This window comes from Thalassophryne amazonica, chromosome 19 (assembly GCF_902500255.1).
Source record: "Thalassophryne amazonica chromosome 19, fThaAma1.1, whole genome shotgun sequence".
NCBI classification, from domain to species: domain Eukaryota; kingdom Metazoa; phylum Chordata; class Actinopteri; order Batrachoidiformes; family Batrachoididae; genus Thalassophryne; species Thalassophryne amazonica.
This window is the reverse complement of record NC_047121.1, coordinates 7,647-26,878: the sequence shown is the minus strand read 5'-3', so window position 1 is coordinate 26,878 and position 19,232 is coordinate 7,647. Positions and strand designations below refer to the sequence as shown.

The 19,232-nt window shown below is 42.0% G+C and overlaps 1 protein-coding gene across 2 annotated transcripts in view; it reads left to right on the top strand.

Annotated features, from left to right (window-relative positions):
• Positions 1–18,968, top strand: part of jkamp (jnk1/mapk8 associated membrane protein) — a 186,456-nt gene extending 167,488 nt beyond the window's left edge. The window contains exons 7-8 of one of the 2 annotated variants that reach the window (XM_034195228.1): positions 9,023–9,275; positions 18,957–18,968. In XM_034195228.1, coding sequence (XP_034051119.1) covers positions 9,023–9,241 — 219 coding nt within the window. In that variant the 3' untranslated portion in view covers positions 9,242–9,275; positions 18,957–18,968. Of the gene's footprint in view, positions 1–9,022; positions 9,662–18,956 lie in introns of those variants that run through there. The other variant, XM_034195227.1, reaches the window with a different exon arrangement.
• The last annotated feature ends 264 nt before the right edge of the window (positions 18,969–19,232 follow it).

The window sequence follows — 19,232 nt, the reverse complement described above, 5'->3', positions numbered from 1 at the left end:
AGAAGGTGCTGGCTGAAGAGTCTTCACCCTCATCAACATCATGGAAAGCACCTGTGCTTGGTGCTCACGTGCAACCTGGACGACTTGCAGCTGAAGCAGATAATTGGATGGCGTTCTGCATTTAAGTCATGTGTGATTCAAGCAGAACTGCCGGGAACTCGACCTTGTGACGTTCGTTTGTGAGACGCTGAGGACCGCGCCTGGGTTTTGACACATCGAGCCCGTGAGGCAGGGAGGGGTGAGGACACATGCTGTCAGCACACACGAAAGGTAATTAAGTGTTTAAGTACTTGTTGATAGTAACTTGGTGTTTTGTTACACAGTGTACTGGAATTGTAAAGAGAATTGCGTAGTTTGCTTCTCACTGCTGTGGCGTGAAGGATAAGTGATCCTCCACTTGTTGTGAGAGGCTGCTCATTTGCATAAAGTAAAAGAAAGGACACTGACCTGAGTGTGTTGCTGGCAGCGTGTGTTTATTGTAAGATATAGTTGTATCTGTTGATTTACCTCACCGTCTCTTTGCTTCACAGAGAATCAGTTTGTCGTGTCCACCTGGGGGGTGTTTGGCGGTGGTAGGAAGTCCAGGAGCGCCGGCTTTAATCCTTGCGGGCGCTGGAGAGCGAGCCACGATAACTCCACCAGAGGGACGTTGTTTTTTTTATGTTTTTACACTTTTAAACACAGGTGTATAATAAATAGTTTTTGTTTGGAACCGTTTTCTGGTTATTTTTAGCGCTGGGTCCTGTCTGACGCAGGTTCGCTCCTCAATCCGCGTCGACACATAACATTTTCAGCATCACTCTGAGACAAGACCTTTCTGATTTTAGAGATATTGCGTAAATGCAAAAAAGCAGTCCTACATATTTGTTTAATATGCGCTTTGAATGACATATCCTGATCAAAAATGACTCCAAGATTTCTCACAGTATTACTAGAAGTCAGGATAATGCCATCCAGAGTAAGGATCTGGTTAGACACCATGTTTCTAAGATTTGTGGGGCCAAGTACAATAACTTCAGTTTTATCTGAGTTTAAAAGCAGGAAATTAGAGGTCATCCATGTCTTTATGTCTGTAAGACAATCCTGCAGTTTAGCTAATTGGTGTGTGTCCTCTGGCTTCATGGATAGATAAAGCTGGGTATCATTTGCGTAACAATGAAAATTTAAGCAATGCCGTCTAATAATACTGCCTAAGGGAAGCATGTATAAAGTGAATAAAATTGGTCCTAGCACAGAACCTTGTGGAACTCCATAATTAACCTTAGTCTGTGAAGAAGATTCCCCATTTACATGAACAAATTGTAATCTATTAGATAAATATGATTCAAACCACCGTAGCGCAGTGCCTTTAATACCTATGGCATGCTCTAATCTCTGTAATAAAATTTTATGGTCAACAGTATCAAAAGCAGCACTGAGGTCTAACAGAACAAGCACAGAGACGAGTCCACTGTCTGAGGCCATAAGATCATTTGTAACCTTCACTAATGCTGTTTCTGTACTATGATGAATTCTAAAACCTGACTGAAACTCTTCAAATAGACCATTCCTCTGCAGATGATCAGTTAGCTGTTTTACAACTACCCTTTCAAGAATTTTTGAGAGAAAAGGAAGGTTGGAGATTGGCCTATAATTAGCTAAGATAGCTGGGTCAAGTGATGGCTTTTTAAGTAATGGTTTAATTACTGCCACCTTAAAAGCCTGTGGTACATAGCCAACTAATAAAGATAGATTGATCATATTTAAGATTGAAGCATTAAATAATGGTAGGGCTTCCTTGAGCAGCCTGGTAGGAATGGGGTCTAATAGACATGTTGATGGTTTGGATGAAGTAACTAATGAAAATAACTCAGAACAATCTGAGAGAAAGTGTCTAACCAAATACCGGCATCACTGAAAGCAGCCAAAGATAACGATACATCTTTGGGATGGTTATGAGTAATTTTTTCTCTAATAGTTAAAATTTTATTAGCAAAGAAAGTCATGAAGTCATTACTAGTTAAACTTAAAGGAATACTCGGCTCAATAGAGCTCTGACTCTTTGTCAGCCTGGCTACAGTGCTGAAAAGAAACCTGGGGTTGTTCTTATTTTCTTCAATTAGTGATGAGTAGTAAGATGTCCTAGCTTTACGGAGGGCTTTTTTATAGAGCAACAGACTATTTTTCCAGGCTAAGTGAAGATCTTCTAAATTAGTGAGACACCATTTCCTCTCCAGTTTACGGGTTATCTGCTTTAAGCTGTGAGTTTGTGAGTTATACAACGGAGTCAGGCACTTCTGATTTAAAGCTCTCTTTCTCAGAGGAGCTACAGCATCCAAAGTTGTCTTCAATGAGGATGTAAAACTATTGACGAGATACTCTGTCTCACTTACAGAGTTTAGGTAGCTACTCTGCACTGTGTTGGTATATGGCATTAGAGAACATAAAGAAGGAATCATATCCTTAAACCTAGTTACAGCGCTTTCTGAAAGACTTCTAGTGTAATGAAACTTATTCCCCACTGCTGGGTAGTCCATCAGAGTAAATGTAAATGTTATTAAGAAATGATCAGACAGAAGGGAGTTTTCAGGGAATACTGTTAAGTCTTCAATTTCCATACCATAAGTCAGAACAAGATCTAAGATATGATTAAAGTGGTGGGTGGACTCATTTACATTTTGAGCAAAGCCAATTGAGTCTAATAATAGATTAAATGCAGTGTTGAGGCTGTCATTCTCAGCATCTGTGTGGATGTTAAAATCACCCACTATAATTATCTTATCTGAGCTAAGCACTAAGTCAGACAAACGGTCTGAAAATTCACAGAGAAACTCACAATAACGACCAGGAGGACGATAGATAACAAATAAAACTGGTTTTTGGGACTTCCAATTTGGATGGACAAGACTAAGAGTCAAGCTTTCAAATGAATTAAAGCTCTGTCTGGGTTTTTGATTAATTAATAAGCTGGAATGGAAGATTGCTGCTAACCCTCCGCCTCGGCCCGTGTTACGAGCATTCTGGCAGTTAGTGTGACTCGGGGGTGTTGACTCATTTAAACTAACATATTCATCCTGCTGTAACCAGGTTTCTGTAAGGCAGAATAAATCAATATGTTGATCAATTATTATATCATTTACTAACAGGGACTTAGAAGAGAGAGACCTAATGTTTAATAGACCACATTTAACTGTTTTAATCTGTAGTGCAGTTGAAGGTGCTATATTATTTTTTTCTTTTTGAGTTTTTATGCTTAAATAGATTTTTGCTGGTTATTGGTGGTCTGGGAGCAGACACCGTCTCTACGGGGATGGGGTAATGAGGGGATTGCAGGGGAGAGAAGCTGCAGAGAGGTGTGTAAGACTACAACTCTGCTTCCTGGTCCCAACCCTGGATAGTCACGGTTTGGAGGATTTCAGAAAATTGGCCGGATTTCTAGAAATGAGAGCTGCTCCATCCAAAGTGGGATGGATGCCATCTCTCCTAACAAGACCAGGTTTTCCCCAGAAGCTTTGCCAATTATCTATGAAGCCCACCTCATTTTTTGGACACCACTCAGACAGCCAGCAATTCAAGGAGAACATGCGGCTAAACATGTCACTCCCGGTCCGATTGGGGAGGGGCCCAGAGAAAACTACAGAGTCCGACATTGTTTTTGCAAAGTTACACACCGATTCAATGTTAATTTTAGTGACCTCCGATTGGCGTAACCGGGTGTCATTACTGCTGACGTGAATTACAATCTTACCAAATTTACGCTTAGCCTTAGCCAGCAGTTTCAAATTTCCTTCAATGTCGCCTGCTCTGGCCCCCGGAAGACAATTGACTATGGTTGCTGGTGTCGCTAACTTCACATTTCTCAAAACAGAGTCACCAATAACCAGAGTTTGATCCTCGGCGGGTGTGTCGCCGAGTGGGGAAAAACGGTTAGAAAGGTGAACGGGTTGACGGTGTACACGGGGCTTCTGTTTAGGGCTACGCTTCCTCCTCACAGTCACCCAGTCGGCCTGCTTTCCCGGCTGCTTGGGATCTGCCAGAGGGAAACTAACGGCGGCTAAGCTACCTTGGTCCGCACCGACTACAGGGGCCTGGCTAGCTGTAGAATTTTCCACGGTGCGGAGCCGAGTCTCCAATTCGCCCAGCCTGGCCTCCATAGCTACGAATAAGCTACACTTATTACAAGTACCATTACTGCTAAAGGAGGCCGAGGAATAACTAAACATTTCACACCCAGAGTAGAAAAGTGCGGGAGATACAGGAGAAGCCGCCATGCTAAACTGGCTAAGAGCTAGTAGCTGTGCTAAGCTAGCGGATTCCTAAAAACACACAAAATGAATGTGTAAATAATTTAGAGGTGATTCAGCAGAGGGAGTGCTTTAGTTAAGGCATGGGAAGATTACACTGTGAAGCAAATCGTTATCTAGGTAACTAGATCAATCTAACTGCGCAGATTAAACAGCTAACAGATACAGCAAAACACCGCTGTGCTCCGGAACAGGAAGTGATACAATACCGCAGTGAGAGCCAACCACCAGTAGAGGCAAGCCATAACATACCTTTTACTATAAGGTATGTTATTTTTTCAGTCTTCATGAATTTCATGTAGTTTAATTGTTCTGAGTTAATGCATAATTTGGTTTACAATTAAAAGGAAAATCATTCCAGGTCCTACTTCCACGTCATATTCTGTTATTTCAACATCATCATTGACAGGTCAAATAAAAGGTTGAATGTAGGATCATTTAAATATGCACTAATTTTGAGATTTGTTCTTCCAGGAGATGCTGAAAAAGTATCATTAGATAAAAATTTAATTCTGGGGCTCCACAGGGCCCTAGACCCGCAAATTTTCCTCAGATTTCACAATTTTCATTTCACAGCCCTGTTGAACTCATGCAAATTGGATAACATCTCGGAGCAAATGCATGCCTTGCAAAGGAAGATGTCAGAGACCACAGAATACTCATAAATTGGATCTGGTTGTTCATGTGAGCTGCAAAGGTGTTTTCACTGCTCACCCATAAACATGGCAAGCCTGTCCTCTGAAGGACAAAATGCCCCGTTGTTTTGCTCCAAAAGAATTTCTACGGCCTTGGTGAACCATTCGGCTGCCTTCTTTCTTATCTTCTGCAACTCCAGCACACATGGACATAAACTGACAGAAACTTAACTCATTTGCCACTCACACATGAACAGAGACTGATACGCATGCTCCCACCCCCTCGTGTCCCCATCCCCCACCCCATCCCGGCCCCCGCTCACGCCACTCCTCCCTCCGGGGTGCAGTGCAGCTTTAGCTGCTGTAGCCCCCCGTTCCCCCCCAAGCTGGCGACCACATGTTGCTGCGGCACCCCACACTCACATTGCCTCAATTCAGATAACGGACTGTTTCAAAGTTTATTGCACATAAACAATGTCAAGTATATATGTGTTGTCTTTAATTCTGATGTGTGCCATTATTATGGTAAACAAGTAATAATTGTGGATTAATTGCTGTATCTTGTCTGTCGTAATTGGAGTGTGGACGTAATGTCGTTGTTGTTGCACTTGTGTAATGACTGACAATAAATCTCATCTGTCTATCTAAAATGATGAAATTGTATTTAGATTGTTTAAAATACATGATGCTAAAACTGTGTAATTTAAACATTTTAATGATAAAAATATTTTACTCTCACAACCACATATTAAAGTTTAACGCAGCAATGTGAAAGGTCAATGACCTCTCAAGGTCACCATAGGTCAAGTACATCCTGGAAAGTTGGTAATTAGAAGGGTCTCACTGTGCAGTGAAATCATTAGCCGCTATGGATCACATGTTGCTTTTTCCAGTGGAGTGGAGACCTCAAACATAAGGCTAGAGGTCTAGAACGGAAATGGTGTAGTTCAAAATTAGAAGTATTCCACCTTGCATGGCGTGATGCTATCTTAGACTATAAGCATGCTCTACTGGCTACAAAGCGGACCTATTACTCTGATTTGATCAACAAAAACAAGCATAACTCAAAAGTTCTTGTTCTACATGGTGGCAACACTTATTTATGGACAACCACCTGTAGTTCGCTCTCCTTTTACAGCACAAGATTTCTTGGATTACTTCAAGAGGAAAATAGAAGACATTAGGTTAAACATATCCCAGCATGTCTTAACCCAGCCACTATACCCTGCTATTGAGGTGGGCTCCATTACTGAGGTATTACCTCAATTTACAGAATTTGATAGTATCTCACTAGGCATGCTGACGAAACTCGTAACATCAACAAAAAGCACAACCTGTTTATTTGATCCTATACCAGCAAAACTGTTTAAGGACCTGTGGCCCACTCTTGGGCCGACTGTGCTGGAAATTATTATTGTCTCATTAACCTCTGGATGTGTTCCTAAATGTTTCAAATCTGCAGTGATTAAACCATTACTTGAATCTAATCTTGACCCTAGTGTATTGAAAAACTATAGGCCGATATCAAATCGATCACTTTCCTCAAAAATTCCGGAAAAGTGGTTTCACGACAGCTTGTGGATCACCTTACTGAGAATAATCTTTTGTAATGGATTCGGACACCACTGCAGTTCTGGTGTTGTTAGATCTCAGTGGTGTGTTTGATACCGTGGATCATCATATTCTACTCAATAGGCTGGAGAATCATTTTGGGATTACGGGAAGTGCCCGTGCGTGGTTGACATCATACCTGACCGGTCGTTCTCACTGTGTTTTGTACAGTAACACTACCTCTAACCTTAGTGACATGAAATGTGGGGTTCCGCAGGGGTCCGTCTTAGGCCGCCTGCTTTTCTTCCTTTTTATAGCACCCCTTGGGCACATATTGCAGTGTTTTGAGATTACCTTTCACTGCTATGCTGATGACACTCAGTTATATATGCTGATAACTGCTGGTAATCTCATCCACATAAAATCCTTAGAAGATTGCCTTACATCATTGAGAAGCTGGCTGCCGAGCAACTTCCTACTTTTAAACTCTGATAAGACTGAAATGATGGTTCTTGGTTCTCGTGAGACATAGGCATCAATTTGACCAGCAAACACCTACGTTGGCCTTTGACCTCCACATTAGAAATATTACTAGGACTGCTTTCTTCCACCTGCGAAATATAGCGAAGATTCGTCCCATCCTGTCTATTGCTGATGCTGAGACCCTGATTCATGCATTTATCTCTTCTAGATTGGACTACTGCAATGTTCTATTTTCTGGTTTACCACAGTCCAGCATTAGGGCTCTCCAATTGGTTCAAAGTGCTGCTTCCAGACTTCTGACACGAAGCAGAAAGTTTGACCAGATTACACCCATTTTGGCATCTCTTCACTGATGAGATCAGATTTTAAAGTTCTGCTACTAGTCTGTAAAATTGTTCACAGACTGGCACCTCCCTGCTTAGCTGACCTAATTAAACCCTACGTACCGGCCCGGGCTTTGCGTTCTCGGGGTGCAGGACTACTTTGTGTCCCTAGGGTGAATAAGAAGTCGGCCGGTCACAGAGCTTTCTCTTATCATGCCCCTGTTCTGTGAAATGATCTCCCTGCATCAATAAAACAGTCAGATTCTGTGGAGACTTTCACGTCCAGACTTAAGACGCACCTATTTTCCCTTTCATATGGCTAGCATACTGGCATTGTATGTTACTATGCTTTTTACTTTTTTAATTTCCTTTTAGTAGGAAACAAAGCCGATCGCAGCCTCTACTTTATCTAAATTCTAGGTCTTTTAGTGAAGCTTAGGGCTAGTGGCCGGTGATCACCTTAGTATTTCTTTTGTTCTTCTTGTTGCTTAATGCTGACAACTTATACTGTATTTGTTGTTTTTCTGATGCCTGATTCTGTTTTTTCTCTCTGTTTGAGGTGTGGCGCCATCCAGAGATGGGAGTGGGTGTCTTCTTCTGGCAGCCTCTCAATCCTGTGCACCAGCATGGACTCCTAAAATTTCCTGTATATTCCTATTGTTAATTGTGTCTGTATCATGGCCAAAGCAGAGGGTCACCCCTTTAAGGTGGCCTCCCTTTAAATCTTCTTTCTGCTGAAAATGTACTGATCACCATGAGTTACCAGCATCTCACACACATATATTCATGCATTTATTTCCTCTAGGCTGGACTATTGTAATTCATTATTATCAGGTTGTCCTAAAAGTTCCCTAAAAAGCCTTCAGTTAATTCAAAATGCTGCAGCTAGAGTACTGACGGGGACTAGAAGGAGAGAGCATATCTCACCCATATTGGCCTCTCTTCATTGGCTTCCTGTTAATTCTAGAATAGAATTTAAAATTCTTCTTCTTACTTATAAGGTTTTGAATAATCAGGTCCCATCTTATCTTAGGGACCTCGTAGTACCATATCACCCCAATAGAGCGCTTCGCTCTCAGACTGCAGGCTTACTTGTAGTTCCTAGGGTTTGTAAGAGTAGAATGGGAGGCAGAGCCTTCAGCTTTCAGGCTCCTCTCCTGTGGAACCAGCTCCCAATTCAGATCAGGGAGACAGACACCCTCTCTACTTTTAAGATTAGGCTTAAAACTTTCCTTTTGCTAAAGCTTATAGTTAGGGCTGGATCAGGTGACCCTGAACCATCCCTTAGTTATGCTGCTATAGACGTAGACTGCTGGGGGGTTCCCATGATGCACTGTTTCTTTCTCTTTTTGCTCTGTATGCACCACTCTGCATTTAATCATTAGTGATCGATCTCTGCTCCCCTCCACAGCATGTCTTTTTCCTGGTTCTCTCCCTCAGCCCCAACCAGTCCCAGCAGAAGACTGCCCCTCCCTGAGCCTGGTTCTGCTGGAGGTTTCTTCCTGTTAAAAGGGAGTTTTTCCTTCCCACTGTAGCCAAGTGCTTGCTCACAGGGGGTCGTTTTGACCGTTGGGGTTTTACATAATTATTGTATGGCCTTGCCTTACAATATAAAGCGCCTTGGGGCAACTGTTTGTTGTGATTTGGCGCTATATAAAAAAATTGATTGATTGATATAGATTGATTTAATATCCCTGGCAAACACTTTAATTTATCTGTCTTCTTCTCTGTGCCCTGTCTCAATCAGTCTTTTAAGAATCTGGTTGTGAAGAAGAAACATCTCATCATCCTGTTTAGCCACTGGCTTCTCCATGCTTACGGCATCATCTCTGTCTCCCGACTGGACAAGCTGGAGCAGGATCTGCCGCTGCTGGCCCTTGTGCCTGGCCCCGCGCTCTTCTACATCGCTACAGCCAAGTTCACTGAGCCCAGTCGTATCCTGTCTGAGGGCGGCAATGGACACTGAGCCATTTCTTGTTTTGACACATCACATAGATGTGGTTTGACTAACCCTACCCCCTCCTCCAGACACACACACACACACACACACACACACACACACACACACACACACACACACACACACACACACACACACACACACACACCCCAAAACAAATCCCTGCCACATAAAATTTAAGGCCACATTGTGATAATGTGACATTGTTTGCAACACAGCTGCTTAACTTGGAAAATCCAACGAAGAACAAACTCAAAACCTGTTCTCGGCTCAGTGTGAGTTCTTCAGCGTGATCTGAGAAAGACCTTGTGAGGGATCTTAACGATTATAAGATTGTCACAGATTTCTTTTCAGCTCAGATCCAGTTATTTCCGGCAGTGGTGGTTGTAACCACCATCTATCCAGTGGAACATTAGTCTGTAGAAACAGAGACCAAAATGATTATTACATTGACTTATGTTTCATTACAGACTCTAGGTACTGAAAATTTTTTCATGATTTCTGTGGTACTTCCATTGCTGCATTTCAGGCCTGCAATACAGTCCAAAAAAAGTTGGGATGGGGCAATTTCGGGTTAGGGTTGACAAGATTACTTAAAGGGGAACAGAAATGCTTTTTGAGAGTTTGTTTATGCATTCCTTGGTAAAAATTAAGTGCTATTCATACACTTGCAGAATGTTTGAGTGCAGTGTTGATATTATTATTTCAATCAAATTTGCAGCAAAATTGACATGTAAATGGCCATTGGCTGAAGTCAGTGGAGGCCACTTCCGGTTGACATCACTGCTGGGGACGCGTGCAGTTTACTGAGCTCACTCATTGAAGTTCTGTTAGTCTCATCAAGAAACAGGTGGAATATGCCAGAAAGCTGCACATGTTGGCAAAGCCACAAACGGAGGAAGAAAGGAGACAATATTTCCTTCCATAAGTAAGTGGTTTTGGTTATTCTTGTCACTTTGTCCATGATATTTGGTTGATAAACGGGTGTATGAGGTCTATTAGAAAAGTATCCGACCTTATTGTTTTTTCAAAAACCATATGGATTTGAATCACGTGTGATTACATCAGACATGCTTGAACCCTCGTGGGCATGTGAGAGTTTTTCACACCTGTCGGTTACGTCATTCGCCTGTGGGCAGTCTTTGAGTGAGGAGTCGCCCACCCTCTCGTCGATTTTTTTCATTGTTTAGGAATGGCTCAGAGACTGCTGCTTAGTTTGATCAAATTTTTTTCAAAACTGTAAGGCACAACTGAGTGGACACCATTCAATAAATTCAGCTGGTTTTCGGTAAAAATTTTAACAGCTGATGAGAGATTGTGGTCTGGTAGTGTCGCCGTAAGGACGGCCCACGGTGCCTGACGGCGATCTGCGCTTCGAGGCGGCAGCGTCTCGCCTTTCAAGTTGAAAACTTCCACATTTCAGGCTCTGTTGACCCAGTAAGTTGTCAGAGAGCATAGAAGTTTCAAAAGAAGTCGGCATGAGGAGTTTATTCGGACATTCTATTGTTAACGGACATTTTGTAATGAAAGAACGTGCGGGCAGAGTCGCATGTCGGGCCGGACCCGACCACGGGGGGTCGCGACAGGAAAAACACCTCCGTTGGAAACCTTAACGGGCAAGCTGGAACATGCCCAAGCTGTTAAACAATTTCTCAGTTATTCACTTGTTGAAAGCCATCAAAAGCCACCTGAATTTTACAAATGGTTTTCAACACGGAGGTGTTTTTCCTGTTGCGGCGCACACAGATTCGCCGAGTCGTCACGGAAATGACTCAGTGAATTTGCGCACACATCTTTCATTAAAAAATGTCCTTAAACAGTGGAATGTCCGCATAAATTCCTCATGCCGGCCTCTTCTGAATCTTCTCTGTTCTCTCACGACGTCCTGGGTGAATTAAGCCTTAAATTAGGATGTTTTCAGGTCGAAACAGGCCGACGACGGCGCCTGGAAGCGCTGCATGACGTCCCGCTCTGTGGGAAGTCCTTACACTGACAGAAACATCCCATAATCTCTCATCAGCCGTTAAACTTTTTGCTGAAAACCAGCTTAATTTCTTGAATAGTGTCCACTCGGATATTCCTCACAGGTCCAGAAAAAATTTTGATAAAGCAACGCGCGCCGTCTCGAGCAGCGTGTGAGACAAAGGAATTCAGCCGAGAGGGCTGGACCACATCTCACTCAAGGCCTGCCCACAGGGAAATGATGTCACCGACGCGTGAAAAAACTCACGCATGCGCACGAGGGTTCAAGCATGATTGGTGTAATCGCATGTCATTCAAATCCATATAGTTAAAAAAAAATAAAAGGGTCGGTTTATTATCTAATAGACCTCGTATGTTTCCTGCCCGTGCCTGTCATCCGAGGGCAAGGACGACACTTAAAACCCCAATTCCAATGAAGTTGGGACATTGTGTGAAATGTAAATAAAAACAATACAATGATTTTCAAATCCTCTTCAACCTATATTCAATTGAATACGCCACAAAGACAAGATATTTCATGTTCCAACTGATAAACTTTATTGTTTTTGTGAAAATATTTGCTCATTTCGAAATGGATGCCTGCAACAGGTTTCAAAAAAGCTGGGACAGTGGTATGTTTACCACTGTGTTACATCACCTTTCCTTCTAACAACACTCAATAAGCGTTTGGGAACTGTGACTTCACCAGGAGCTACGTACAGCCTGCCCACTGTGCTGGAACACGAGGAGCTGCAGGTTGCTTCATGGAGCCGTGGTTGGTTCCCTTTGACCCTAGCTGGGGTGACGGATCGCCTTCCGCACCGGTAGTTGCATCCAGCCCGGCAGCCGTACCAGAAGATGAGGAGCGGGTCGTTCCCGCTGTAGAACATCAGGCTGCTGCAGCTGGGGCTGGACCAGTGAGCCCGGAGCATATAGAAGAGCCTGCGGCTGATCAGGAGTACGTCACACTTGTCATCAGAGACATTTTGGGGAGGCAGAAGGAGATATTGGGGAGGTAGAAGCTGTATGGAATTTTGACGCCTGAACACCTGCAGGTTTTTTTTTGTTATATTGTTTTTGGCATGGGTAATTGTATGATGTAGTGTCAGTGCTCGAGGAAAGTGTATGTTATACGCGGACTCTCGTATCTGTTGGAAGAAATTATCATTCACAAACTGGACAACCCTGACCTTCCACCTTCAAGTGTAATGGAGCGTGTTTTTGATGTCATCAGACGTCGAACTGAGCCTGGAGTCTGGGAGGAACACGTTCGCACCAAGTCCCTACAATAGTCTGAAAAGTCACTATATGATGTATTACTCAGAATTAGTGTTTTGACTACTGACAGTTTTACACGGTTTAACCCGCAGCATCTCTTCACGCTGTACGCAATGTTTGTCGATGTAATAACCTTCGGTATTCAACAGCAGCAGCTAGTGAGCGCTGACATTCTCCCCACGCTGCTAAGGTTGAATACAGAGATAAACCGTAAATGCTGGGTCGCGTATTACTGAGCGGCCATCAAATATGTATGCGATAAGCCTTCCTTTTTTCATGAATGTGTTTGAACAAATACTTTTTTCTTCATGTTTTATTCGATAGGTACGCAACTAAGTATGGCTTTAATCTTATCTACGAGTATGTAATAAACCTTTTATTCTAAAATGTAAAAAAAAAAAAAAAAGAATAAAATAAAATTGCCTCCCCCCACTAATTAAAATTGGAGGTGTAGTCAATCAATCCCCTATAGGGAGGACTGACTTGGCCCCTTACAATAGCTGGACTCCTAAAAAGGATTGTTGCACACTTGTCCTTTGCCTCCATCTAGTGGCTTAAAAAAGCACTACAGCCTGAAGACTAATTGCCTACACATAGGCAAAATTAAAGGCCAGTCCATTCTAGACCATATGCCATGCTGAAGAGGATGTGTTAAAAAAAATACCTTTTTCAAAACACAAGCATACCATCCAAGAAACTCATCCCATAAAAAATAGATTATAGCCCTCGGTATGTCCCAGCTGCAAATATCACATTTTATTATAAACTGGAGCCAAGTCCATCCTCCCCTTAACATTATTAATAATCTACAAATATGGGGACTGTGCTACACCACAACCAGAATAAAGGGTTATTTTTGGGGGGAATCTTCTGTTTTCTCCAACTGGAGCTTAGACTCGGATTGGATCTGATAAAGTTCAAAATAATTGATTTTTTTTCTTTAAAGTCCCTTTTTACCTGAAAATACATTTTATTTTGATTTGATTGCCCTTAAGAACCTTTTCTCACCAAATGCGCATGCTGTTGTCAATCCCCCAACCACAAGCTTCACATGCCATAAGTTATTCAATACAATTCTGTTGTTAGTAACTAAATGTATTGAATATCAAACAATGTATACACACTTCAAGCCCAATATTCAGTAGTTGTAGGAGTTATTTGTCCGGTCTTTTTTTGTTTGGGTATTTTTGAAATATTTTTTGAATGGCTTGTATGCCTCCTTTGATGTCAATATTTGTGTATAGGCTGTCAATATCCATGGTGAATAGGATGGCATCTGTGGGTATGCTGAGTTTTTTTTACCTTTTCCACAAAGTCATATGTGTCCTTAATATAACTTGAATGTAAAATTGACAGCGGATTCAAATAAAAATCTATGAAGGCTGCTGTGTGGTAAGTCTCACTACTGCAATCTGAGACAGTCGCTCTCCCTGGTGGAATTTCATGGGGTTTGCTCCACTTGTCTGGGTCCTTGTGTGTTTTTGGTAGCATGTAATATAGTCTGGCTCTGGGTTCTGAGTTTCCCAGCAGAAATGCTTTTTGTTTGGCATTTATAATTTTTTTTTCTGTGTAGGTTGTGGATGATTTCTTCCCCCAGGGGGATTGTGTGTTGGTAGATGGGTTTTGTTAATTTTTGATAATATGTGGCATCATGTAGTTGCCTGTAACCTTCCCACAGATATTGTTCTCTGTCCAGGTTTAATAATGATGTTTTTGTTATTTTTTAGTTCAGTCAGGGCTGCTGTCTCCTCCCTACTCAGGTTTGGTTTTAGTCGGCAAACCCTGAAGTCCCTGTCAAAATATGTAGTGTCTTTGTTGATCAGGTGCAGGATCTCCCGTGGCAGTGTACCATCAGGGGGAGTCCAGGTTGATTTGGGGGTGAATGGTGGTTGTGTAGCATTGTCTCTGTGCTGAAAATAGGTTGCCAATTTAAGTTTTCTGTGGTAGGATTGCAAGTCTGCTCTGCCCTGTTCTATGATGTGTTTGTTGCCTCTCTTGGTTGGTATAAATGTTAACCCTTTGTTGAGTAGAGCAAACTGTGGAGACGTAAGGTTAAATTTTTTTGCCAAATTGATAACATTCTTAGACCCCTCCTGTCTAATTCGGCTTATGGGGATTCTTAGTTTACCATCTCAGACCAGTGTTCCAGCATGTGTCGGGCTGTGGTTTGTGTCCAGTGGATGTTGTCTTCTGTTGTTTGGAATTTTGTGGCTGGTAGTTCTGGTATGTCTGTGTAATTTTGTGTGATGTAAGTATTGAGTTGTTGTAAGTTGTGTTGTTCTTTAATGGGAATGACCCTGGAATAATTGATTTGTGGTATCCAGATTGTGGCTTGTGGGAATTTGAGTTTGGCTGCTCTTATCATCCCCTGTAGTTGTTTGATTGCTGTTTGTTTTATGTTCTGTGACCTGTTGTTTAAGCCAAAGGATAAGATTACAGTCTCCACTGTTACAGAGTTGTAAATGTTTGCCTTGTTTAAGATGGCTTCTGCATGTCTGAATGTGGCCCCTGGGTAGCTGTCCACCTGTAGGTCTGGTATTTCATAAGGCGGAAGCCTTGCTACATTGGAGTCCCCTATCACTAGCCACTTCTTGCTCACACTGAGTTCCCAATCCTGCATTTTGTTTTCTGTGTTGGGGTGTCTTGTGGGCCTGTGGATGGGTATGGGTGGTGGCAGTGGTGTGAGGCTGGGTGACCGTTGGTCTGGTTGGTTCGGGTTAGGGTTAGGGTTAGAATTTGAAAATTTGTAATATTTTTTTTTTATTATTTACTTGTTTATTTCCTCGTTTGGCTTCTAAATAAATGGCAATTTGATCCCCTCTGTACCAGTGTCTGATTTTTTTAATGTCTCCAATCACCCTTACATCCAAATACACCCACACAGGGATTAGGGTTAGGGTTTGGGTTAGGGTTAGGTTTTAAGGCTAGGATTAGGGTTTAGGGTTAGGGTTAGGTTTTAAGGCTAGGATTAGGGTTTAGGGTTAGGGTTAGGATTAGGGTTTAGGGTTGGGGTTAGAGCTAGGGTTAGAGTTAGATGATTAAGTTGGGGGGGGGGGGGAAGGTTAGGATTAGTTTTAGAGAATGGGGCCAGTATTGAGGTTTGGGATTAAAGGACAGATTAGGGTTGGGGTTAATAATGGGATTGGGTTTTGGGGATGGGGTTAATGTTAGAGGGGATAGGGGTGGGTTAGGGTTAGGGTTAGGGTTAGGATTAAAAATAAGATTCCGTTCCCACAACAGGAACGGAAGTGCACGGGCACTCCCTCGATCAAAAGACCCCCAAAAATTGGAATAAATCAGAAGCCAAGTAACCTCCTGTACTTGTCGCAACAAAAATTAGTTTGGCCCAAAAAAATTGAATAACATGCTCTGTCGCGCGACGTTTCGATCTGTCTTGATCTTCTTCAGGCGCAAGAGCATGTGCTGAGAGGTGTGAAAAGGCATAAAAATTGTCCTTGTCCAGGGGTTGCAAATTGCAGTCAGTGCCTGGACAGGTACCATGCCACAAATTGGTGTAAAAATGAGCAGAAAAAGACAGAGGCTCCTTATATAAGGGTAAGACTCTGCCCCTGCATGAATCAGCAAATTCTGCAATGACTTATTTTTTTGCAAAAAAGAAGAAAAGAAAAAAGAGGAAAAAAAGAAAAGAAAAACAAAAAAAGAAAAAAGAAAAGAAAAAAATATATATAAATAAAAAGAAAAAAAATATATAAGCAAAAAAAGGGGGGAAAGAAATTTAGGGTTAGGGTTGGTTAGGGTTAGGGTTAGGGTTTAGGTTTAGGGTTAAAGAAAAAGAAAAAGAAAAAGAAACTGCAATTTAGGTTGAAGTGGGGCATAACAAAATTCGTTTAACCAAAAAAAAGGATGCCGCACCCACACAAAACATAAAAAAGCAATACTTTATTTATCCACCCTGGACCTTCCATTCCTCAATTAGTTTACTTAATCCCCACTACACATAGTTTGGATTAAAGCTGGGGTTACTGTGGTTAAAGTTGGGGTCACACTTGCCCTCATAGCGGTTAGGATTGGGGTCACTCTTGCCCTCCATAGACTGTAAAGCCACTGTGGTTAAGGTCAGGGTTAAGATAGGATGAAGGCACATAATTGTATTACCACCAACACATAAGAGAATTGCTTTGTCATGTTAGTGTAAATAACCAACATCCAAAAGGAATCACCCTCCACTCATTAATCTGTTTAACTAAGTGTCTTTGCCTGCCGTCCATAACTTCAACAATGTGCGTACACAAACAAATTGTGGTTAAGTTCAAAATTAGGGTTAGGGTTTCAGGCATGTACTAACAGAATAGGCAACAACAAGCGGGCTACAATTTGTGGCGTAGAAATGGGTCTTCTGAATCGAGGCGGCGCTGGCTAGTTAGGATTAAAAATAAGATTCCGTTCCCACAACAGGAACGGAAGTGCACGGGCACTCCCTCGATCAAAAGACCCCCAAAAATTGGAATAAATCAGAAGCCAAGTAACCTCCTGTACTTGTCGCAACAAAAATTAGTTTGGCCAAAAAAAAATTGAATTGAATAACATGCTCTGTCGCGCGACGTTTCGATCTGTCTTGATCTTCTTCAGGCGCAAGAGCATGTGCTGAGAGGTGTGAAAAGGCATAAAAATTGTCCTTGTCCAGGGGTTGCAAATTGCAGTCAGTGCCTGGACAGGTACCATGCCACAAATTGGTGTAAAAATGAGCAGAAAAAGACAGAGGCTCCTTATATAAGGGTAAGACTCCGCCCCTGCATGAATCAGCAAATTCTGCAATGACTTATTTTTTTGCAAAAAAGAAAAAAAGAAGAAAAGAAAAAAGAGGAAAAAAAGAAAAAAGAAAAACAAAATAAAAAAAGAAAAAGAAAAAAATATATATAAATAAAAAGAAAAAAATATATAAAAAAATAAGCAAAAAAGGGGGGGAAAGAAATTTAGGGTTAGGGTTGGTTAGGGTTAGGGTTAGGGTTTAGGTTTAGGGTTAAAGAAAAAAGAAAAAGAAAATGCAATTTAGGTTGAAGTGGGGCATAACAAAATTCGTTTAACCAAAAAAAAGGATGCCGCACCCACACAAAACATAAAAAAGCAATACTTTATTTATCCACCCTGGACCTTCCATTCCTCAATTAGTTTACTTAATCCCCACTACACATAGTTTGGTTAAAGCTGGGGTTACTGTGGTTAAAGTTGGGGTCACACTTGCCCTCATAGCGGTTAGGATTGGGGTCACTCTTGCCCTCCATAGACTGTAAAGCCACTGTGGTTAAGGTCAGGGTTAAGATAGGATGAAGGCACATAATTGTATTACCACCAACACATAAGAGAATTGCTTTGTCATGTTAGGGTTAGGGTTAGGATTAGCATTAGCGCTCCGTCCCCGACGTGGAAACGGAGGTGCACGGGCACTCCCTCGCTCAAAAAACCCCCCTTGGTTGTAGTTCGTTTGAAGCCTGGGTCGGCGTCTGCCCCTAACAAGTGTCCAGCCGGACATTTCGGTGTCGGCGTGTAGTGCCGTGTCGAAAGCGCTAACAAGCTAGTTAGCTTGCAGAAAAAATTATTATGGCCAAAAAATTGAAAACAGTGCTCCGTCGCGACGTTTCGACCGTTAAAGGTCTTCCTCAGGCGTTGGAGCACGTTGAGAAAGTCTTAAAAAAGACTGTTGGGTCAGTGTCAAAGGCAGCAGGTAGCAGTCTCTGTCTAAACAAGTCGACGTTCGGTGTGGAAGTGAGCTGCGGAGGGCTGAGGGTCCTCTTATAGGGGGCGTGACGAAGGCTCAGCCTCTGCTTTGGAAAAAGAAAAAGAAACTCTTCCCATAAGAACTTCGGGTGAGAAAAAAAGGAAAGAATTTAACTTAGAATAATACGGGGTCAAAAGGGTCAATAACAACAAAAGGATGCCCCAACTTGTCAAAATAAAGGTAAGTATGTAAACAAAGGTAAGTATAATTTTTATTATTTTTTTATTATTTTATTATTAGTTATTTTTATAATTTTATATTTTTATTGTATTTTTGCTTGTTCATATATTGAACATAATGTGATGAACTGTCATGTATGTACATATTTCTAACTGAACATTATCTGTATATTTACCCAGAATGGTGTTAAACTATTTACAAAATCAGGTAAGTATTATATATTGTGTACGTATACCCACATACATATACCTACATACACATACAAATACACATATATACATATACATACATGTGCGTGTCCCAATAGGATTACGATTGAGTGTGTATTCAGTGTAGGGGTTATGTTCGGTGTGAGGTGGTTTTCCAAGGTTAGGGTATTTTGAGACAATTAATTTAATGTCCAATTTTGTTCAATTAGGGTTAGGGTCGGTTTAAGATTAGGAGTAGGGTTAAGGTTAGGAATTAGGGTTGAGTCACTGGGTTAGGGTTAGGGCTTAGGGTTAGGTGTAAGATTAGGGTTAGGGTTAGGGTTAGGGTTAGGGTTAGGGTTAGGGTTAGGGTTAGGATTAAAGTTAGCGCTCCGTCCCCGACGTGGAAACGGAGGTGCACGGGCACTCCCTCGCTCAAAAAAACCCCCATCGTCGTAGTCCGTTTGCAGCCTGGGTCGGCGTCTGTTCCTAACTAATGTCCAGCCGGACATTTCGGTGTCGGCGTGTAGTGCCGTGTCGGAAGCGTTAGCAAGCTAATTAGCGTGCTAAAAAAATTAATAAAGCCAAAAAATTGAAACAAGTGCTCCGTCGCGACGTTTCGACCGTTAGAGGTCTTCTTCAGGCGTAGGAG